This window comes from Anas acuta, chromosome 1 (assembly GCF_963932015.1).
Source record: "Anas acuta chromosome 1, bAnaAcu1.1, whole genome shotgun sequence".
NCBI classification, from domain to species: Eukaryota; Metazoa; Chordata; class Aves; order Anseriformes; family Anatidae; genus Anas; species Anas acuta.
The window spans coordinates 136183258-136203426 of record NC_088979.1 but is presented as its reverse complement, the minus strand read 5'-3'; the positions used below and the strand labels follow the sequence as shown (position 1 = coordinate 136203426).

General features: G+C 34.8%; 1 protein-coding gene across 24 annotated transcripts in view; it reads right to left on the bottom strand.

The window, feature by feature from the left end:
• The window catches only part of CCDC91 (coiled-coil domain containing 91), a 169231-nt gene that overhangs the window by 59866 nt on the left and 89196 nt on the right, over positions 1–20169 (bottom strand). For 17 of the 24 annotated variants that reach the window (XM_068658948.1, XM_068659048.1, XM_068658967.1 and 14 more), the window contains 4 exons: positions 18783–18890; positions 3348–3440; positions 3106–3174; positions 1047–1223 (listed from right to left, as the gene is read on the bottom strand). In XM_068658948.1, the coding sequence (XP_068515049.1) occupies positions 1047–1223; positions 3106–3174; positions 3348–3440; positions 18783–18890 (447 nt within the window). The other 7 variants (XM_068659146.1, XM_068659064.1, XM_068659098.1 and 4 more) reach the window with 3 other exon arrangements.

Sequence of the window (20169 nt, the reverse complement as noted above, 5' to 3'; positions counted from 1 at the left end):
AGAAATGTAAGCAACACAGATGCAGAGTATAATAATGGCTTTGCACCAAAAGATAACTTGCTGAATTTAGTTAGGTTTGAGATGTAAATTTCTGTTAAATACTTGAAAAGGAAATGTAAAGTTCTGTTAAATGCTGGAAAGGGATCTGTTTCCAAAGAGTATGATATGCTATTTTACTTCTGTTTACTTCAAATTCAAAACTAGTTGTTGTTGTTGTTGTTATTCAGGAGACCTTGTTAATTAAAAAATACAGCAACGTATAATTCTAACATCTGGATGAAACATATCTTCAATATGTTTCAATATCTTCAATATGTCTGAAGAATTTTCAACAAGTAGGCCACCAACAAAACAGACTGTTCCCCCAAATATTTCCAACAGCAGAGACTACAAAATTAACTTTTGGAAGAGTAATTTAGCTGCTATTGTAATATACTTAATTTGTAACTCCTGATGTCCAGTTAAATACAATACTGGCAATTGAGAGGGAACGTCTTTCTTAATTTGTGTTGTGATACACAATTGTCCTTATAGTAGCATCTCTCTAAGGAATAACTCTAGAAACACTTGTGTCTTGTCAATGTTTTATGTTTCCAATTTTGATAACCCTCTTTATTTTGTACCTGCTCAATTTTTGTCTAAGGAAAACATCTTTTTCTAAGAGAGACAATGGAATTCCATGATAATAAGGAATAGACGTAACTTCTTTTCAATATATATACAATAGTCACATAAACCATCTACAATGTAGGTGCCAATATCTGAGCTAGTTGTCTTGATTTGACTTTTTGAAGCCATTGATGAAAAACAGGCAGTTACAGTGCACAATTCATCTCATTTCAATACACATGCCTGAAAAGGTCACAGGAGTTAATTTTCTGAATGTGCCAAAATCTGTCCGTACACAGTCTAGATGAAGGTAAACCAAGAAGACTGCAGTTCATTTCAAATATCACAAAGGTGCAGTGATAAATAACATATCAAGAAATACTACCACAACATTACAAAGACATTAAGCACACTGAGCAGGTCCAAAATGTACTAACTTGATTATGTTTTCTTTGCTCTTGTATTGCTTCTTGAACGGCCTGGGCAATTTTCTCTTTATGTCTGTCACGTTCTGCTTCCCACATTTTTCTTTCTTCTTCATGAATCTTCTCCATATTTCTCCTTTCCTCCTCTACTGCTTTCAGAACAGCCTCCTCCGCTATTTTTTTTTCAGTCTCCAAAAGAAGCAGAAATAAATGATGAAAATAGCCAACATGGGTGCAAAACTCGTATGTATTACTTCTTCTAGTGAGATTAATCAGTTGGCAAGACATAAGACAAATATTTCTACTTCTAAACTATGAACTTAAATCTATTTTACAGTGCTACTAAGCAGGTATTACCACTGGACAACGACTTGGCAGTTAACGGAATTAAAGAGCTGCAAGCACAGATCTTAAATCCCCACCTAGTGAATACACTGTATCATAATTAGCTTGATTAATGTGAACACAAAAATCATGGTGCAGAAACCATGTTAGTGTAGGTGATATTTAATCACACATCATGGACCTCATACAGGAGGCTCTTATCTCCAAGTATTTAACAAAAAGTCCAAAGGCAGCCTGAACACTGTCTTTGTCAAAGTATCCAAAACATACTTAACTATGTCTTCCATCCCAAAGCTCCTTAGCTACTTAAGCTAAAAAACACTCTTCTTTTTTTTTTTCCAATGTTTATATTCAAACATCACATGAAATCTTCAGAAGAAACACACTGAATTTGAAGTAACAAGGACAATGCACTGCTCTATATGTGCTGAACCATTCACAAATATATTTATCAGAAAGACTATACATCATTGCATAACATCTACAAATAACATCAGCCTGAATTTCACAACAAACATTGGCTGAAAACCCCCTTCCACATTTTAATGAGCTTATAGGTCAGTGCAATGTCCTTCGGTGGTAATCTTGGAACTACTCAAGTAAAGTTATAAATAGCAATAAATATTGGGTTCCTCAAATACCTACACTTACTAATAAAATGGTTTCTTGTAGTTCATTGGAATCTTTTTTTTTTTTATTTGACATTTATAACATATAATAAAAATGTAAGCAAAAATAAAAAGGCCCTATTAAGATATTTTATTACACACACATTTTTCCCCTAGATATCAATCACCTAACATATGGTTTCTGTGTTACTGAGTGTTATTCAGAGAGGTGCTCAGACAGCATGTGTATACCATATATGAAGATACACATGACATTCTACTATAGCCCAGCTGTGCTAGCTACATTGCTCATTTTCCCAGATCATTACAAACAACTGAAATTTTACACTGGATTTTATACCCGCATTAGAAATTGAACATAGTTTCTTGAAATGTTCATATTTCCAGGTGATTTCAAATATCTATCCTCATTGAAAATCACCATATTTAACAGAAGTTAAATAAGGCACAATGCTAACTGTCTTAAGATCATCAGTTGACCTTTCCACCTGTCTCTTCAAATGAAAAGATATTGATGTTGTTAATTGAAAGACCATGAAAACAGACATTTAGGTAACATGAACAACTGAATTGCAACCTTCTGACTTGTAATAAATAAATTCAGAGGCTAACTTAAATAGAAGAAAGTAGGCTACATAGACTATCTCTATGAAGCGTAAGATACAGCAGATGTATTAATCCTTTCTAGATCTAGACTTTCATTTAAACCACGTGCCTGGTGACAGGACGAGGGGGAATGGGCTAAAGTTGCGCCAGGGGAGTTTTAGGTTAGATCTTAGGAAGAGCTTCTTTACTGAAAGGGTTGTGAGGCATTGGAACAGGCTGCCCAGGGAGGTGGTGGAGTCACCATCCCTGGAAGTCTTCAAAAGACGTTTAGATGTAGAGCTTAGGGATATGGTTTAGTGGGGACTGTTAGTGTTAGGTTAGAGGTTGGACTCGATGATCTTGAGGTCTCTTCCAACCTAGAAATTCTGTGATTCTGTGATTCTGTGAGAACATAACATTTGACAAATTTGGCTATGAGATGACGTACTGAACTTGGCATTCATGACACACATGTAATTCAAAATGAACATTTACTACTTAACAAGAGATACCTGCATAGCAGCTGCCACAGTTTCCTTACTTCTTTCTCTTTCTTCATCCAAACATTTGTCCAGCACTTCCTGTGAATATTATGAAAAGTTAAACTGCAGCACACAATAAAGTAGTGGCTAAAAATCATTTCGGTCTATTGCTTGAGAAACCTTGCTTTTCCTGTCAATAACTGTGGCAGGATCATTCCACAGAAATTCTACAGAGCAGACCAGATTCCTTTTTTTGCAAATAAAAGCAGTACCTTATGTTTTTGTGACTGTTGCATCAAAGCTTCTTCTATCTTTTCTGATAAGACTTCCTTCTCTGCTTCCAAAATGTCAAGAAGTCTCTGATGCTATTGGGAGAAAACATCCATATTATTTTAACAATAGTCTGCTAGAAAAAACAGATAAGAAGAACTCATCCAAGAGACATAGGATTAGTGGTTGCTTATAAAAAAAAATCAAAACTTGGATTCAATTAAATGAAATATACAGTGCTACTTTAATTGATTTGATGACAACAGAAACTTATGATAATTAGCTTCCTGATTATCTAATATTTCCTTAGAAATGAAGTTGAAAAAAAACGCAACACTACATAAAGCAACAGTTCTTACAGAATTTATAAGGATGGTCTAAACAATCACACATTTTAAATTCAAAAAGAGTGTACCACCTCTGAAAAATGTAGATGGAGGACTGGTAACAACAGAAATGGAGAAGGATGAGGTACTTAACAACTTCTTTGCCTCAGACTTCACTAGCAGTCAGGCTTCCCACATCCCTCAAGTCCCTGAACTTCTAGGCGGGGGCTGGGGGAGCAGAGTCCCTCCCACTGTAAGCAAAGAGCAGATTCAGGATCTCCTGATGCAGCTGAACAGCTACAAGTCTATGGGGCCTGATGACATCCATCCCAGGGTTCTGAGGGAATTGGCTGATGTAGCTGCCAAGCCACTCTCCATCATATTAGAAAAGTCACAGCAGTCAGATGGAAGTCCCCAGTGATTGAAAAAAGGGAAACAGCACTCCCATTTTTAAAAAGGGTGGAAAGGAAGAAACAGAGAACTACAGACCATTGAGTTTCACCTCTGTTCCTGGCAAGATCATGGAACAGATCCTCCTGGAAGCAATGTTAAAGCACATTCAAGACCAGGAGGTGATCTGAGACAGCCAGTATTGCTTCTACAAGGGTAAATCACGCGTGACCAATCTGGTGGCCTTCTATGATTGAGTGACTGGATCAATTGACAAGGGAAGACTGACTGATGTCATTTATGTGGACTTCTGTAAGGCTTTTGACGCAGTCCCACATGACATCCTGATTACTAAATTGGAGAGATATGGATTTGAAGGGTGGACCATTTGGTGGATAAGGTTGAAGGTTGCACCCAGAGAGTAGTGGTCAATAGCTCTATGTCCAGGTGAAGGCCAGTGACAAGCAGTGTCCCTCAGGGGTCTGTCTTGGGACCAGTGCTTTTCAATATCTTCATCAATGACATAGATGATGGGATTGAGTGCACCCTCAGCAAGTTTGCAGATGACACCAAGCTGAGTGGTGCAGCTAATACAACAGAAGGAAGGGATGCCATCCAAAGGGACATGGACAAGCTGGAGAAGTGGGCCCACATGAACTGAATGAGATTCAACAAGTCCAAATACAAGGTGCTGCACCTGGTATGGGGCAATCCCAGGTATGAGTACAGACTGGGAGAAGAACCTACTGACAGCAGCCCTGCAGAGAGGGATTTGGAGGTTCTGGTAGATGAGAAGCTCGACAAGAGCCAGCAGTGTGCACTTGTAGCCCAGAAGGCCAACTGTGTTCTGGACTGCATCAACAGAGGGGTGGCCAGCAGGTCAAGGGAGGTGATCATCCCCCTCTACTCTGCCCTTGAGAGGCCCCACTTGGAGAACTGCATCTAGTTGTGGGGCCCCCAGTACAAGAAAGAAGTGGACCTGTTAGAGCAAGTCCAGAGAAGGGATACAAAGATGATCATAGGACTGGAGCATCTCTCCTATGAAGAGAAGCTGTAAGAGCTGAGGATGTTCAGCCTGGAGAAGAGACAGATCTGGGGAGGCCTCATTGAAGCCTTTCAATACTTAAAGGGTTCTTATAAAAAGAATGGAGAGGGACTCTTTACTTGTGTAGATAATGATAGGGGGGATGGTTTTAAACTGAAAAAGAGGAGATTTAGATTGGATATTAGGAAGAAGCTCTTTACTCAGAGGGTGGTGAGACACAGGAACAGGGTGCCCAGAGAAGTTGTGGATGGCCCATCCCTGGAGGTGTTCAAGGCCAGGCTGAATGAGGCCCTGAGCTACCTGATCTAGTGGGTGGCATCCCTCCCTATGGCAGTGGGGTTGAAACTGGATGGTCTTTGAGGTCTCTTCCAACCCAAGCCATTCTATGATTCTATGATTGAAACAGTTCATTTAAACAGCTGCAAAATTTAAATTATGTTTGTCCTACACCTCTCATATATACATATAGCAGAAAGCAAATGTATTTTTTTTAGCCATTCATGATACCATGCACTTTGAAAGCCAGGGGATGACAGCATATATGAATGCTGCTTCTAGTTTTCTTGTAATCTGAAACAGGTTTCAGAGAGAGAATGAATACTGAAATAAAGTGGTTCAGTAGTCTATATGAAGCTGAATAGTCTGTCACTGTTTCTAAACACAATCCGCTTATCTGCTTTTCACTAAACCAAGTAAAGCAACTGACATACGTACATTTTGTCTATAAGAACTAAGCTGTTTTCCAGAGTTAAAAAGCATTACTGGAAATTACTGATGCTGTGTATTTCTCAAAAGATAATTAATAGCAAATCAGTGTATTTTATTACATGTCATTTAAGAGATGATTATAACCTTAAAATGAAAGTATAGTATCAACACAACACAATATTTTACAAAAACACAAACAATAAAGTGTAACGTTTATTTATATGAATAAAAATGTATGCATAACACTTCTACACAAACACTTATGAAGGCAAACACCCCTTTCACCAGCATTACCAAAAACCTGCAATTTCAGTTTCATTAATTTTATTCCTTTCTAATTTTAAGCGTCTCCAAGGGCACTTAGAAATACATTACTGAACTGCAATAATATGTTCTGGAAAATATTTTTACATTTGAAGAATAGAATAGAAAACTTTTGGACTGTTTTATAAAATAAAACACCTATCTGCCTTTCCAGGATAAACATGTAAAGAGGTATTTCCTTATGAATTTACTTAAAATTGTTCTGAATAGAGGAGACGCATTTTAATGGAAAACACCTGTCGAAGAAGCAGTGAAATTCACATCATGGTTATACTAAATAATGTGTAACTAACTTTTCTTGTAGACTTATCTTCAGATATTATATTTAATTATCAGGGCACATACACAAACTTTTTTTCCAGTAACTCAATGGTGAAAAAAATAAATGATTAATTTTGTTAGCTAGATAATCTCTGTTGTTCTTCACTTGACTGCGCAGATGACAAATCTGTTACTTCACATTTATTTAAAAGAATGACACAACAGAAGACAAACACATGCAAATATTGAATCAGATACTTGCCACAAATCAAAGTTCACTGGTGTTAATTAAAAGAGTTAAATTTTATTGGTTTCAGTTAAGAATCATAGAGAGATTCTCTATGGAGTACTTGTTAGAGAAAATCACCTCTATTTTTAAAATGCCTAAAAGAGAACAGCAGTCAACACCTTCAGCAAGATTAGAATTACTAATGTAACACATGCTAGTGTTTAATTTCAACTTAATTGACCATCAGAGCTTGAGGTTACATATGACGACTGTGTATTTCAATTTGCCATAATGGACCAGCTTCCTTATGTTGTTTACAACGTTCTCCATGGGATCACAATTTTCAGCCTTTAAACCAGTGCAATTTTAGAAATTTTATTTACATATGTATAAGAAAACATACAAGCCTATCCTGGAAGTTCTGAGACACTGCAGAAATTTGCACTGATACTATATACAACATTTTAGGTTGGATATTAGGAAGAAGTTCTTTACTGAAAGGGTTGTTAGGCATTGGAACGGGCTGCCCAGGGAAGTGGTTGAGTCACCATCCCTGCAGTCTTTAAAAGAAGTTTAGATGTAGAGCTTAGTGATATGGTTTAGTGGAGGACTGGTTAGTGTTAGGTCAGAGGTCGGACTACATGATCTTGGAGGTCTCTTCCAACCTAGACAATTCTGTGATCCTCTGATGTCTACACTGACAGTGGAGTCAACTAATGTCAATTCTCCCTGCAGATGGAGTAGAGACCTTCATTATTACAGTCTTCGCTGTGACTCTAACCTAACTACACATAGGTTTACTTTTCATAACCCTACGGTAGGCCACAATCCTAAATACAGATCTATATTTGGATATACAACTATATCCAAAGATTATCTGTACAAAACATCAAAATGTTACACCAGGCAGCTGCTATAGCAAGGAGGAGTTGAACAACACATGGATGCATCCGTCAAATTCGATCAGTTCCATGGAGAGACAGCGTATCAAGCAAAAGGAGAGGTAGACAACAGTATAATATAAATAATTATGCTTCTTTTGGAAGTAGAAAGGGAAATACAATATACCACTTTTCCTCACCTACATCTACAAAAAAAAGGTTGCCTAATGAGTAAGGATAAAATAAATAGTAAAGCTGCTGTAACTGCTATTTGCAGTATAATCACTTTTAGTTTAGATTTCCTGTTTCCTTAGTAGATTAGAAAATCTACATGCATTGCATTTTGAGTTTTATGGAATTCACAGAATTTTTTTAAGAATGGTAATTGTATATAAAAACAGATGTGTTTTTTCATGGAATCATAGAATCATTAATGTTGGAAAAGACCTCCACAATCATCTGGTCCAACCATCCCCCTGAAAGAAATGTCTTCTAAATTCCAACCTAAAACTCCCCTAGTGCAACTTGAGCTCATTCCCTCTTGTCCTGTTTCTAGTTATCTGTGAGAAGAGGCTGACACCCAGCTCCCACACCTTCCTTTGAGGTACCCATAGAAAGCAACGAGGACTCCCCTGAGCCTCCTCTTCTCCAGACTAAACAATCCCAATTCCCTCTGCCGTTCTTCACAGGACTTGCGTTCCAGGCCCTTCACCAGCTTCGTAGCCCTTCTCTGGACATGTTCCATGGCCTCGATGTCCCTCTTGTAGTGAGGGGCCCAAAACCGAACACAGTACTCGAGGTGTGGCCTCACCAGAGCTGAGTACAGGAGGACGATCACCTCCCTGATCCTGCTGGTTACACTATTCCACATACAAGCCAAGATGCTGTTGGCCTTCTTGGCTGCCTGGGTACACTGCTGTCTCAAATTGCTGACTCGTTCATGTTTCAAGATAAGTATTACAAGTACATTTATAATGCTATAAGATAATGACTTCTGCAATATTTCAGTGCAACTTCTTTTACATTACTTAGCTTCCTCAAATATCATGGAAATATAGATTACAATTTGATCAGGATTGCAAGCCTGTTGTGACTAGCTTGGCATGTCCTTTCCTATTATAAGGTAAATGTTTATTCATTTGGAATAATCCCTCCATAAATGGTTACCTTCATATCTTAACTTCCAGAAGTTCATGTATCATTATGAATGTTGCAACAGCTGTCCATACAACCCAGTAAAGCAAATTCTGTTGTACTAGAGCTGAAGAAATCTCTTGAAGAACCGGTTACTTGGCCTCAAAATTTGTATTGAGGCCTACCAGTTTTGTTTTTCAGAGAGAAACATACTTTCAGCTATTACATTACATAAATTATATGAAAAGAAATAGGTACCTGGAAATAGACAATGTAGAATAAAATAGTTTGAACCTCTTTTCCCTGAAACAGGACTTGAGTCCAGAAAATCTGTATAGCATAGTTAGCATAGGCACAACAAAATGAAAGTTGCCATTTTGCATTTACTAACTAATTTAATTACTTATCAAGAACTTTTTTCCAATGATGTGCCCCACAGTAGTATTAACCCTTACACAGAGCCATGGAATCTCCTTGAAAGCTGTGCCTATTAAAATGAGGTAAAGTGACCTCAGTGATATTATTAACCCATTATATATAAAAGACTGCACCACCCTAAAATCCTTTTTACCGAAGCACATTTGGGTATGTAGGTATTTTTTCAATAATCTAAACAATTCCTTATATTGTGCATAACCCTCATGCAGAAAGTGTGTAAAGTTATAGTTAAAAAATGTTTCTATGCATTTCTTTTTCTGACAGTGATCAAGGAAATTCTAATTATCTCTATATCACGACACTACTTTTTCAGACTTTGAAAAAAGCACTAATACAAGGCAAATGATTAATGAATGAATAGAATTCCAAGCTGGAATTTTAAATATGTCTGAGCTATGAGAAAGCTACTGTAAGTAACTCTCTAGAACTTGTCACTAAATTTGGACAACTAGCTTCCTACCTAAGATTTTAAAATAATCCATATATTTTCCAAGCAGAAGTTATTATATAGAAGCATGAATTACATTAATTTTCTAGATGTGTTCAGAATGACTTTGGACTCTGGTAGTAAAAGGCCATACTGAGCATTTTATACAGTCAGTGCTTCCTGACTCGATCTTCTTTCAAATGAAATTATTGAAGGGAGTTGAAGGTAAAAAAACACAAACTGTGAGTTTCATTTCAGCACAAACACAGTTGAGAACTTGTACACACACTTGTATTTTTAGCTAACAGGAAATAACAATGAATAGAAATATAAATTGAAGAAAAGTAATGGCTACATATTATATAGAGAAGAAAGGAAGGAAGAAGAAGGATGTGTGAGTGTCCTGAACTCAGAGTACAGTGGATGAATTACTGAGGCCAAAAGAAATCTCAGTGAAAACTCCCCTTTAATGGAATACAAAAGTTTTCAGACTGTTAAATTTGCTAGGTTGCATGTTCACATGGTGCGTGTAAGCTATACAGTACACTATGCAGAGACACTGAGTCAGCTCTAAAAACCTTTAGGCTAGGTACCTCATATAGTGTAGCTGATCAATGCACCACTTTGCCTGAAAAGCCCAGTCACCTTATCTAGTCCCCTTTCTGACAAAGCTATCATTTGCATGCTTTTATTCCTTAGCTGGGAGCTACAGGGTGTGGAGTGCAAAATTCTGACAAGCAAAAATTCTTAAGACTAGAATTTTAGTGGGATGTCATGGCCCAACATATAATAGTGTTTTCCAATAAAAGAAAAAAATCTTTTTAGAAAAGTGATATTCCAAAGTGGAGAGAAATACTACCATTTAAACCCTACTCTCTAGAAAGTAGGGAGAGGTCAGGAAAAGTCTTTGAAAATCAACTTAAGACAAAAGGCATTCAAAAACAGTTTTTCCTCCCTGAAATAAGTTCTCTGGGCAATACTTCCAAATGAAAATTGTTTGATGTAGATTCAAATATACAGAGGTCCTGTGGTTTTTCTTGATTCCTGTAAAAAAGAAATCAATTTATTTTTTTTATTTTTTTTCCTGGAATGTGAGTCACAGTGGACATTGTAAACAGATTTAATCACAACAGCAAGTAGTCAGGGTTGTTTGTTATTTTTATATACTAAATTTATTTCTCAGGAATCATGGAGTTCTCCTTTCAGGTACACATCTAATGAAGGTATGTGATATGGTATATAATATATACATAGTAAATATTATGATAAATGTGTGGAATGAGTGAAATAATGAAGGATTTTAGTTGTTTTACACTTATAATTCTGCATTAATGCTATTAATAAATAATTCTACTTTGGTACAGTTATAATTCTTGCATAGTCCCATTAAACCTAAACTGTAACATTATAGAAAAAGTAGAAAATAGGGTGCCTTGTAATAACTGAAATGCTTTCTAAAAATATGGATAGTTACTTTCTGGGTTCTGTACACTTTCATCAAAGAGGAAATGAGCACAGGAATTCATCCAATGAGGATAAAATTCTTTAACTGGTAGGCATCCAGTTTATGTTCCTGTAGATTGATTATTCAACTGACTACTTTTACATAAACTACAAATAGCGGCTAACAAATTGAATTTATCCATACTGAACTTGGTGATCTGTGTATAATGACTTTCCCAGTTCTGGAAAGGAACCATTCAAAAACAAAACTGCAAACAAATCATTGAACAACCTAAGTTCATGTGAATACTCAAATGCTAAATAGAATTATAAGAGAATAAAAAGAGAATAAATAAATTTATGTTGTTTGCAGTATCACTGAAGAAAACAATATTTTATACCTTCTATGATTCACAAATCTTTGATCTGATGAAAAAAAATCACATAGTAATGATATGACACTTGGAATCTTCCTGTAATAACACCGCTTTGAAAAACAGTATATTAAGATATTAAATTATGTATTACTAATTCACACTACAGTGAATGACTGATTTTTCTTGTTAAAAAAAAAAAAAAAAAAAGCTACCAAAAATTTTAATCTAATGAAACTGCATTCTAGTCAGTAGTTAAACAGGGAAAAAAAAAAAAAAAAAACAAAAAAAAACAAGTATATTAAGACTTAATCTCTTTCTCCAATACAGTTATTATTTTTTTCTACCTTCATTACATATGGACATAGAACAATTCCTGTTCCTCAAAATCTAGGAAAAATCTACAGAAACAGCAAACATTCTGATACTTTATTCATCCTTGGGAATAATAAACCACTGGACTGGGCTTTTTAAGAATTCAGCAATTTAAATTTGTTAATGCATTTTAACAAGAAACCATCCTAACCCACAAAATTATTTCAGTGTCATGAAGGAATCTAACAGTAGGAAAAAAATAACACAGGTTGTAGGAAAATGCCTTTATCTCTACTTGAGGGAGATGACATAAAAATACAGAGCTGTAGCATCATGATTTTATAATATTATCAAAATTATATTTTTGCAACCCCCGTTGCTTCCCCCTATTCAAAATACTATCCTGAAGAAAAAGGCAACCATATCAAAACAGGAATAATAGCTTTCTGCTCTTTTAGAATAAGTAGCCATGTTTACCAGCATATTCTTTTATATTGTACCTTTTCTTCACTGCTGCTAAGCTTAACCCAAATCAAATGACAAGATCTGGTAATCATAACTGGTTTCTTACACTGTCCTTACTATCTGTGGCATCTAAGTGTTTGGCAGCACAAGGTGGAAAGTCTGTTTGAAGAATTCCAACATCTGTTACTTATTTCCACTTCCTCAAATTATAACTTATTACAGGATGGTTGAACTGTATCTTTTTGCCAGTTTGAGGTCCAAGTGGCTAACAAAGCAGCAAAACTTTTCTAAGAGGAAGCTCAGGAACCAGCAAAACATTACTAAAAGTTAAAACAATGACATTATAAAGAAAAATTATAACAGTGGTAATAAAATAACCAAGCTTAATATTCCTACTTAGGGTTCCATTAAGATTTTTCTGCACGTTGCTGAATAACAACACATGTCAGAGGCTGAAATTACTGCAAGACAACACTGTCAAGGTCAAAACCTTTTGCAGCATCTCTGTTTTTACTGTTTATAAATAAAGAAGCCGTCCAGACTCATCTAATACTGAAAATACTTTTCTCAAAAAGCATACACAGTAATAGACTATTTAGCCCCGAAACCTTGGAGTCCTAGAAATACAAAAATAAGAGACTTCTTAAAAATATGAAAGATAAGTGTTTACTAGCCCTTCTGTTTTTGTGATCCAAGTCATTTCACACCCTGTACATGTTATTGCAGAATTGCTTCATCTACTAGGAAAAAAAAAGGAGGACATGGACTCCTAAAATACAAATACTATAAATAGCAAAATGTTCAGTAATGGAAGATTGCAAGGGAGGGAAAAAAATTAAACTAAAAAAATCATACTATAATACCTATTTTTTTAGTATTGACAAAAGTAGATGATAAATTCATTAAAAGCAGAGGAGATTTTAAGGAAAATTGTCATATAAGCACACAGCAGACAGTAAAAATCACCCTAAAAAGCTGCTTTCAACTGAAATTTGATGAATCCAAGGAAGCTTTGAAAACTTGGATTAGCGAATATAATATCCATATAAGATTTTTGGATGAGACTAACAGTATCTTGGATGAACTGACAGTACAAAGGGACTGAAAAATCATCTTTTAACTAACTTGTGACAGTGGGTAGATTCAAAGCAAGTTAGTTTAGAACTAGTAAAGTTTTTAATTTTTGAAAAAAGTAAATATGCCTTTTTGCATCTTAGCAATAATTTTTCCTTGCAGAGGTAGACACTAAGCAATAGCCTTACAAAAATAAAGTATAGAAAGAGGATAAAGTAGACTTTTTCAGAAAGTAAAAAAAATAATTCTTCCCATCACGGTGAATAGCAGATTACTAATCTTTTCAACTAATTCTCTCTACATAAGCACAAAAATAGTAAATTCTTGACCTTTTCACTCTTGCCACTTTTTTTTTTTATTTTTTTTTTATTTTTTAATATAAGCATAAACCATGAAGGTATTATAATACTCCGGGAGGATTAAATACCTCAAGTTGACAATAGGATTCTAACAAGTATCGCTTGTTGTTTACATAGTCAAGAATTACCAGCAAACAAAGTTGTGAGAAAGTCTAAATTCCCTCTTGGTGAGGGGAAAACAGACCTAAATAGATACACCTAGATGATCTGTGTTTAAGGATGAGACGTTACAAGTGAATTAGATGAAAACATAATGGAAATGACTGATTGGATGACTGAATGGAAATGACTTTGCCAGATTGTTTCAACACTAGCAAATCATAAACTTTCTGAGAACTGTAAGAAATGATCCCCAATGATGGGGATGTGAAAAACACACTCAAGAATTTCTAAACCTATCATAATTGGAATTGATGAACCAGTTAGATGTTGCCTACTGCACACTTAATTTTTTTCAGTCTGCATGTTTTCTGCATTATTCAAGTACCTACTGTTCTCACTGCAAAAAATGACTGCTGGCCCCTTTAAAATTATAACATTCAAAATTCTCTGAATACCAATTTGCATATATGCCTTTCAAAATCAGGTGTGAAGTAAATTTGAAAATTACTGTCTTATTGTACTGCCCTGTGTCAGTAATTACACTAGTAGCTCCTTTGACTAGTATGGAAAAAAAAACAGCTTTATATACTCTACATAAAGGAAAACTGCAGGATCTTTAACAGTATAGGAGAAAAGTTGCCCCATACAGAAAAGGAATATATATGCAATTGAGGTACAAAATTAAAGCCTTACATTCCTTGTGTTTCTTCTTCTTCTACATGAATCGAAATGGAAAATATCCCAATTAACATAATTAAGGACCACAGTAAAATATATCCACTTTAACAATATCCAAACATGAAAGCACTTCATAATCCAGTTGTATATCTAATTTATACTGCTTCCTCAGGAAGACATAGAGAAAAAGAGGAATATCGTTAAATCATAACTTAGAAATAGGAATGAGTGAGACTTTATGAAATCATATTACTGTTCTACCCTATGTGCCATCTCTATTCTAGTGCTGACCTATACTGAACCACTTTTATTAACTTACTTTTATAGAAATCTTATTTTTTTCTGATTACTGGAAATTCTATTTGAAAGGTTTTGCTGTTGTTTTGGTTTGGTTTTATTTCATTTTTTTCAAAGTGGGATCAAAATAATTATCTTAATCAGTTATTTTTCTGAGGTATCAACAGTGAACTCAGAATCCAGTGAAATCAGAACCAATGAAACTCTCCATTCCCCACACAGAACTTTTTGGATGATTCTGTTGTCAGTGACTTCTGCTGTTTGTCCAAAAGCAGCCTATTTTGTTTCCAAAGTTTTACAGGAACAAGTTTTTTCAGTACGTATCTTCATATAACACATGACTTCAAACACAACATCAAAGTTGGTGTTCATTTTCAGGATGCATTTTTCATTTTCAAATTCATTTGCATTTTCATTTTCAAATGTGTGCATCAGAAAAAGGTAAAGATAAAATTTATAATCTCCCCCACTTATGAAAAACTGACTTGTTTGCCAGTGTCATTTTCTCTGTTATCCTCAAATGGTAGACATGTACAATTGATGTGCATTGCTTTCCTAAATACTATCTAACCTAACTGCATCTTGAAATAAAGAAGTAAAGAAGTTCTTATTTTCCTGTTCACTGACAAAGGACATCACAAACCTGGTGCCCCTGAATATGCCACAAGAATGCCTGGTTTGCTTTTTGAAATGTAGATCTGAGAAAATATTACATTGGAAAAACAAAGAAACAAACGAACAAAAAATCACCAGCAACACTAGCCTGTTTCCCAGGAAGCATCCATTACAGTGGTCATCAATGAGTTTGAGGGAGCTGGTTCTTTCAACACATTTCAGAATAGCACTTAAAAGGGGACCCATAACCTCTATACCTAGGGAACGTGTGAGATTGTCCATTAATATCAGTCACTTGTCTTTAATATTCTAAGAAAAGGGTAGATGTAGAATTACCCAGCATCTGTGGACAATAACTGGATAGTAACTGATATCACCAGTTCATAACTCAAGTAGTTGTCTCCAAGGCAATAGATAGTCATAACAATCAATAAAGAGGAATGCTTCACTGAGAGGCAGTTCAGTATTCAGAGTACATTCATCAAAACAACTCCAGCAGATCTTTTGCAGATCTCAGTGCAAAATAATCCCAGGTTTTGAAAGCCTTAAAATTCTGAGGCTTCTTCCACTTAACAGAAGAAAAAGTATTATATAATGCACACGCAGGAATTTCAAGCAAACAGACCAGAACTTTCTGACTTTAGGTTCTGTGGGAAAGGTACCTATCAGAAGGGCCACAATAGAAAATGGCTAACTAATTTACTTTTTTTTTTTTTTTGCAATTGCAAAGTTTTTGCAATTTTAAATTGAAGACCTCTAGAAACAGAACTAGGAGAAAAGTGCAGTTTGACAGACCTGAAACAAGATACAGAATCAAGGACAATTTGTGCTGATGGTTCCTTTTCTGGAGAATGTGATGATGATGCTACATATAGCTAGCCAGTATGCTGCAAAACCTTGCATGTCATTATCAAAGACGAATTACAGAAATTTGTGTAGCAGGAAACTAAGATAGAACTGGAAGTCTTCAAAAGACGTTTAGATGTAGAGCTTAGGGATATGGTTTAGTGGGGACTGTTAGTTTTAGGTCAGAGGTTGGACTCGATGATCTTGAGGTCTCTTCCAACCTAGAAAATTCTGTGAAATTCTGTGAATTCTGTAAACTAGGCCTTTCACACCTTCCCTAGCCTTAAAGATACAACTTTTCACATGGACTGTATTAGCAGTATGGTACCTCTCCAGACAGATTTTTAACATGCATCTCCATCACAGGCACATCACACTGATAATAGACAGCTCCAAAATCTGCAACTACAATAAATTCTTATCTCAAGTTAAAGTCAAGCAGAGAAAAACAGCCTTTTTTTCTTCTCAAAGGGATATTTTTGGGAGGGAAGAGTAGGAGAGTTAAGGGGGTGAATACAATTAGGAGAAAGCATAAGGAAGGAGTCAATAAGTTACCTTGATTTTGTGGAACTGGAAATAAAAAAGCAGAAAATTTGGAGGAAACGAGGACAAAACTTGAGTGCATTGACAAAGTTCTAAGTGGGGTGAAAATTTGAAAACAAAATACTACTTGTAAGACAAGAATTTTAGAAGGAAAACAGAAACCGAAGCTATGTTTGTGTATAGAACATACTTGCACTGTATGTTTACTACCATGAAAAAAATAAATAATTCTTTCAAGTAATAGATACTCATAACTCTACTTGTAAAGGTGAATATACATGCACAATGCCATAACACATCATTTTAATCAACTTATAATTTCAGCAATGTTGTTAGCACAGAACAAAATAAATTGAACAAAACCAAATATTGAAACAAACACAGAAGCATATACTTAGGGACAGATATATAAAAAAATAAAAGTATGGTACACATTTCTCAGATGTCTTCCAACAGATTTATGAGTGAACAAAGCTTGCAAGAATAAATTGTATTTTATTAAACCTGGTAATTCTACCACACAGAACTCACAACCTTTGTCTGTTTGACTAGTCTTCAAAATTCCAGTCTTATATCTAAAGATGGCAAATTTTCCAGGATCCAAAAGTGGTTTTAAGTTGCATTAAATGGAGGTATGATTTGAAATGGGCACTGTGTTATGTAACTCTATGACCCTTATGTTGTCAGGTTCTACTTAAGAAAACAAACAAAAGCACCACCAACAAAAAGCTATCTTACATAGATCCCCAGATAAATTTGAACTTCTTGAACATGTTTTCAAATTTCTGTCCCCACCATTTGACTTGATATGCAAATGTAACATATCATGGGAGCAATACTGCTGCTCAATCTGTAAGTACACCCCCCAATAATCTTCATATAATTCTTCCAGATTTCATGAGATACACTCCTTTTTAACATACAGAAAATTATACTAAGTCATGCAAGATATTTTCAATTCAGAAAAGACAAAGCATTTTATTAGAATTCATTTTTACTTCTTTTACTATACAGAACTATATGGCAAGCATACGATAAGTAACTGTAGTTCTGTATAATATACACCTTAGTCAAGATGGAATCAATTTCTCCACTGTTATGTCTCTTTAGTTTACCCTGTTTATACAGATGCTTACACATTTAATATATGTTTGCAGTAAGCGTTAATTGATATAGTCAGAACATATAAATCGCCATAAAATAATGTTGAAAATGGTGGAATACTTCAAATGGCCTTTTGATGAATTTAGGTATACTTTACCCCAAGAAGTTTATATTAATAAACCATAATGGTTTGCATTTTTGATAGAATTGTTGCTAACTACTTAAAAAGTTAATTGTAATGTAAACAATATAGGATGGTATTAGCAAAATAGTTTTTTGTTTGTTTGTTTTGTTTTTTTTAATATAGACTAATGTTTGTTATTGTTTGGATTCAAGAGGGCAAGCCATAACATTTTCAATAACAAGCCAGATTTACAATGTTCAGAAGCTCATCAGTAATTGATGTGATTCTGCACATTAAAGATACAAAATTGTATGCACTATGTGTGTACACTATGCAGTGTACCTTTAATCAAGTCATGTTACATTTATATATATATTTATATATTTAAGTAAGTCTTTATATATTTATGATTATGTAATTCCTCATACTTAATTTTTAATGTTTATGTAAGATTTCTATGAAATAAAGAGAGGTTTGGACAACAGATATTTGTGCTTACTGTCTAGGCAGAAAAAAAACAACAAAACAAAACAAACAAAAAAAAAACCCTATAAATATTTGTGAAAATACCATGCAATCAAATCCTGTATTTAACTATGTGAATTAAAAGTAGTTGTATGCTTGTCTCCCAGACTACAGAAAATGACTGTTCTTAAAGTATTAAATACTAAGTTGCACTGAGACTACTTCTCAGTGCTATACTCTTGAATTTGTTCTAAGTGGATTTAAATGCCATGAGATACTTTTGATACCGACAGATGGAGAGTCATTATTTACTTTGCATTTTTAAGTAACTCTGTTTACTGTTACGCTGAGGACACAAAATGAAAGAGTGATTATTTTCATTGATGTATCCAAAAAACATATTTTTTCAAACAGAGAAGAGCTGAAGCTAAAAGATAATCATGAAGGCTTCTGCATGTCCACACCCATACCTGAGCATTAAGAAGTTCTTCACATTTGTGGGACTGTTTTTCAATTGCCAGTATATACTGTTTTTCAATAGCTGCTTCTTGCTGTTGAACTGTAGATTGTAGCAGTGCCTGGGAAGAAAAAAAAAAAAAAAAAAGCAGCAGAGAATATTCAACAAAGGTAATAACAGGGATATTTATTGGTAACTGCAAATCAACTAATACTTTTGTATAACAAGAACACAGAATGCTGTTATAAATTTTGGAATGTGCAACTACTAAAGTACTTTTATGTAACACTACCTTCTTTTTAGTCAAGACTAAAATTTTTTGGATCTCAGGTTTCTTATACACAGGCTGCTTAAAAGAGAGCAGCACAGAGAAGATAGAGTATTTCTGTTAAATATAGTCGGTACAGTGGGACCACACATGAAGAGAAGCATATGAAAGATGCTGAAAAAAAAAAAAAAAAGGAAAAAAAAGCCAGACATATTTCACTGGCTGACAAAACTCCACATCCTCTCGGCACAGTGTAAGATCCCATGGGCCAAGCATGATCTTCACAACCACAAGTCAAGTAAAAGCAGATGGAAATTCTGAGTAATTTAAAACATAAAAGAATGCCCCCCCAGGAAGTTCACACTCAAATGTGAAGCAGTGGAAGTCAAAGTGTAGAAAGCCGAAGTACGAAGACAATAACAAAAAGATAATAAAATTAGGAACTCTGCATGCATGCACACATGTATGCACATGCACTTGACTGAACTCTGCAGAATTTCCAGCAACTGAATGCAGAAAGAAAAAGAAAAAAAAAAATCAGATATATGAAAAAGTGAATTTTGAAGGAATTATGCTCCAACTTTCTTAAACAAGGCTAGTATTTTTACTCAGGATTTACTTAATCCGTGTGCTATGCAAGTTTTTTTCCTAATATTATATTTATGTCACTTTCCAAATATTCATTGGACTATTTATGCACATTAGATGAAGCTATTTTTAACTAGTAATCAATATAGCAAACTAGTTGAAATTACTGTGTAAGTTAAAACAGATGTAAGTTCTATAGAAAACAGACATTTGGCCCAAATGCAGACAAAGGAAAAAAAGTACCTTTTTCAAACGACTTTTGTTTTAGAGATGTATTTACTTTATGGAACATAAAAAACACATTCAATATGGCATTGAAAGCTTTTTTGAAAAACCCCAAACCAATAAAAAACATGTTATAAAGAAATAGTAATTTTTTAAACTACGTTTTTCACTAATTAGCCTCTTTATGCCAAACTTGTTCTTCAGGATATTAGTAATGGTATAGTATAGTAGTACCTTTAGCAAAGGTTCAGAAAAATTTAAGAGGTAACAAATGGTAGATGCCACTTGACATGTACTTTAATCAAAGTGTAAGACTACA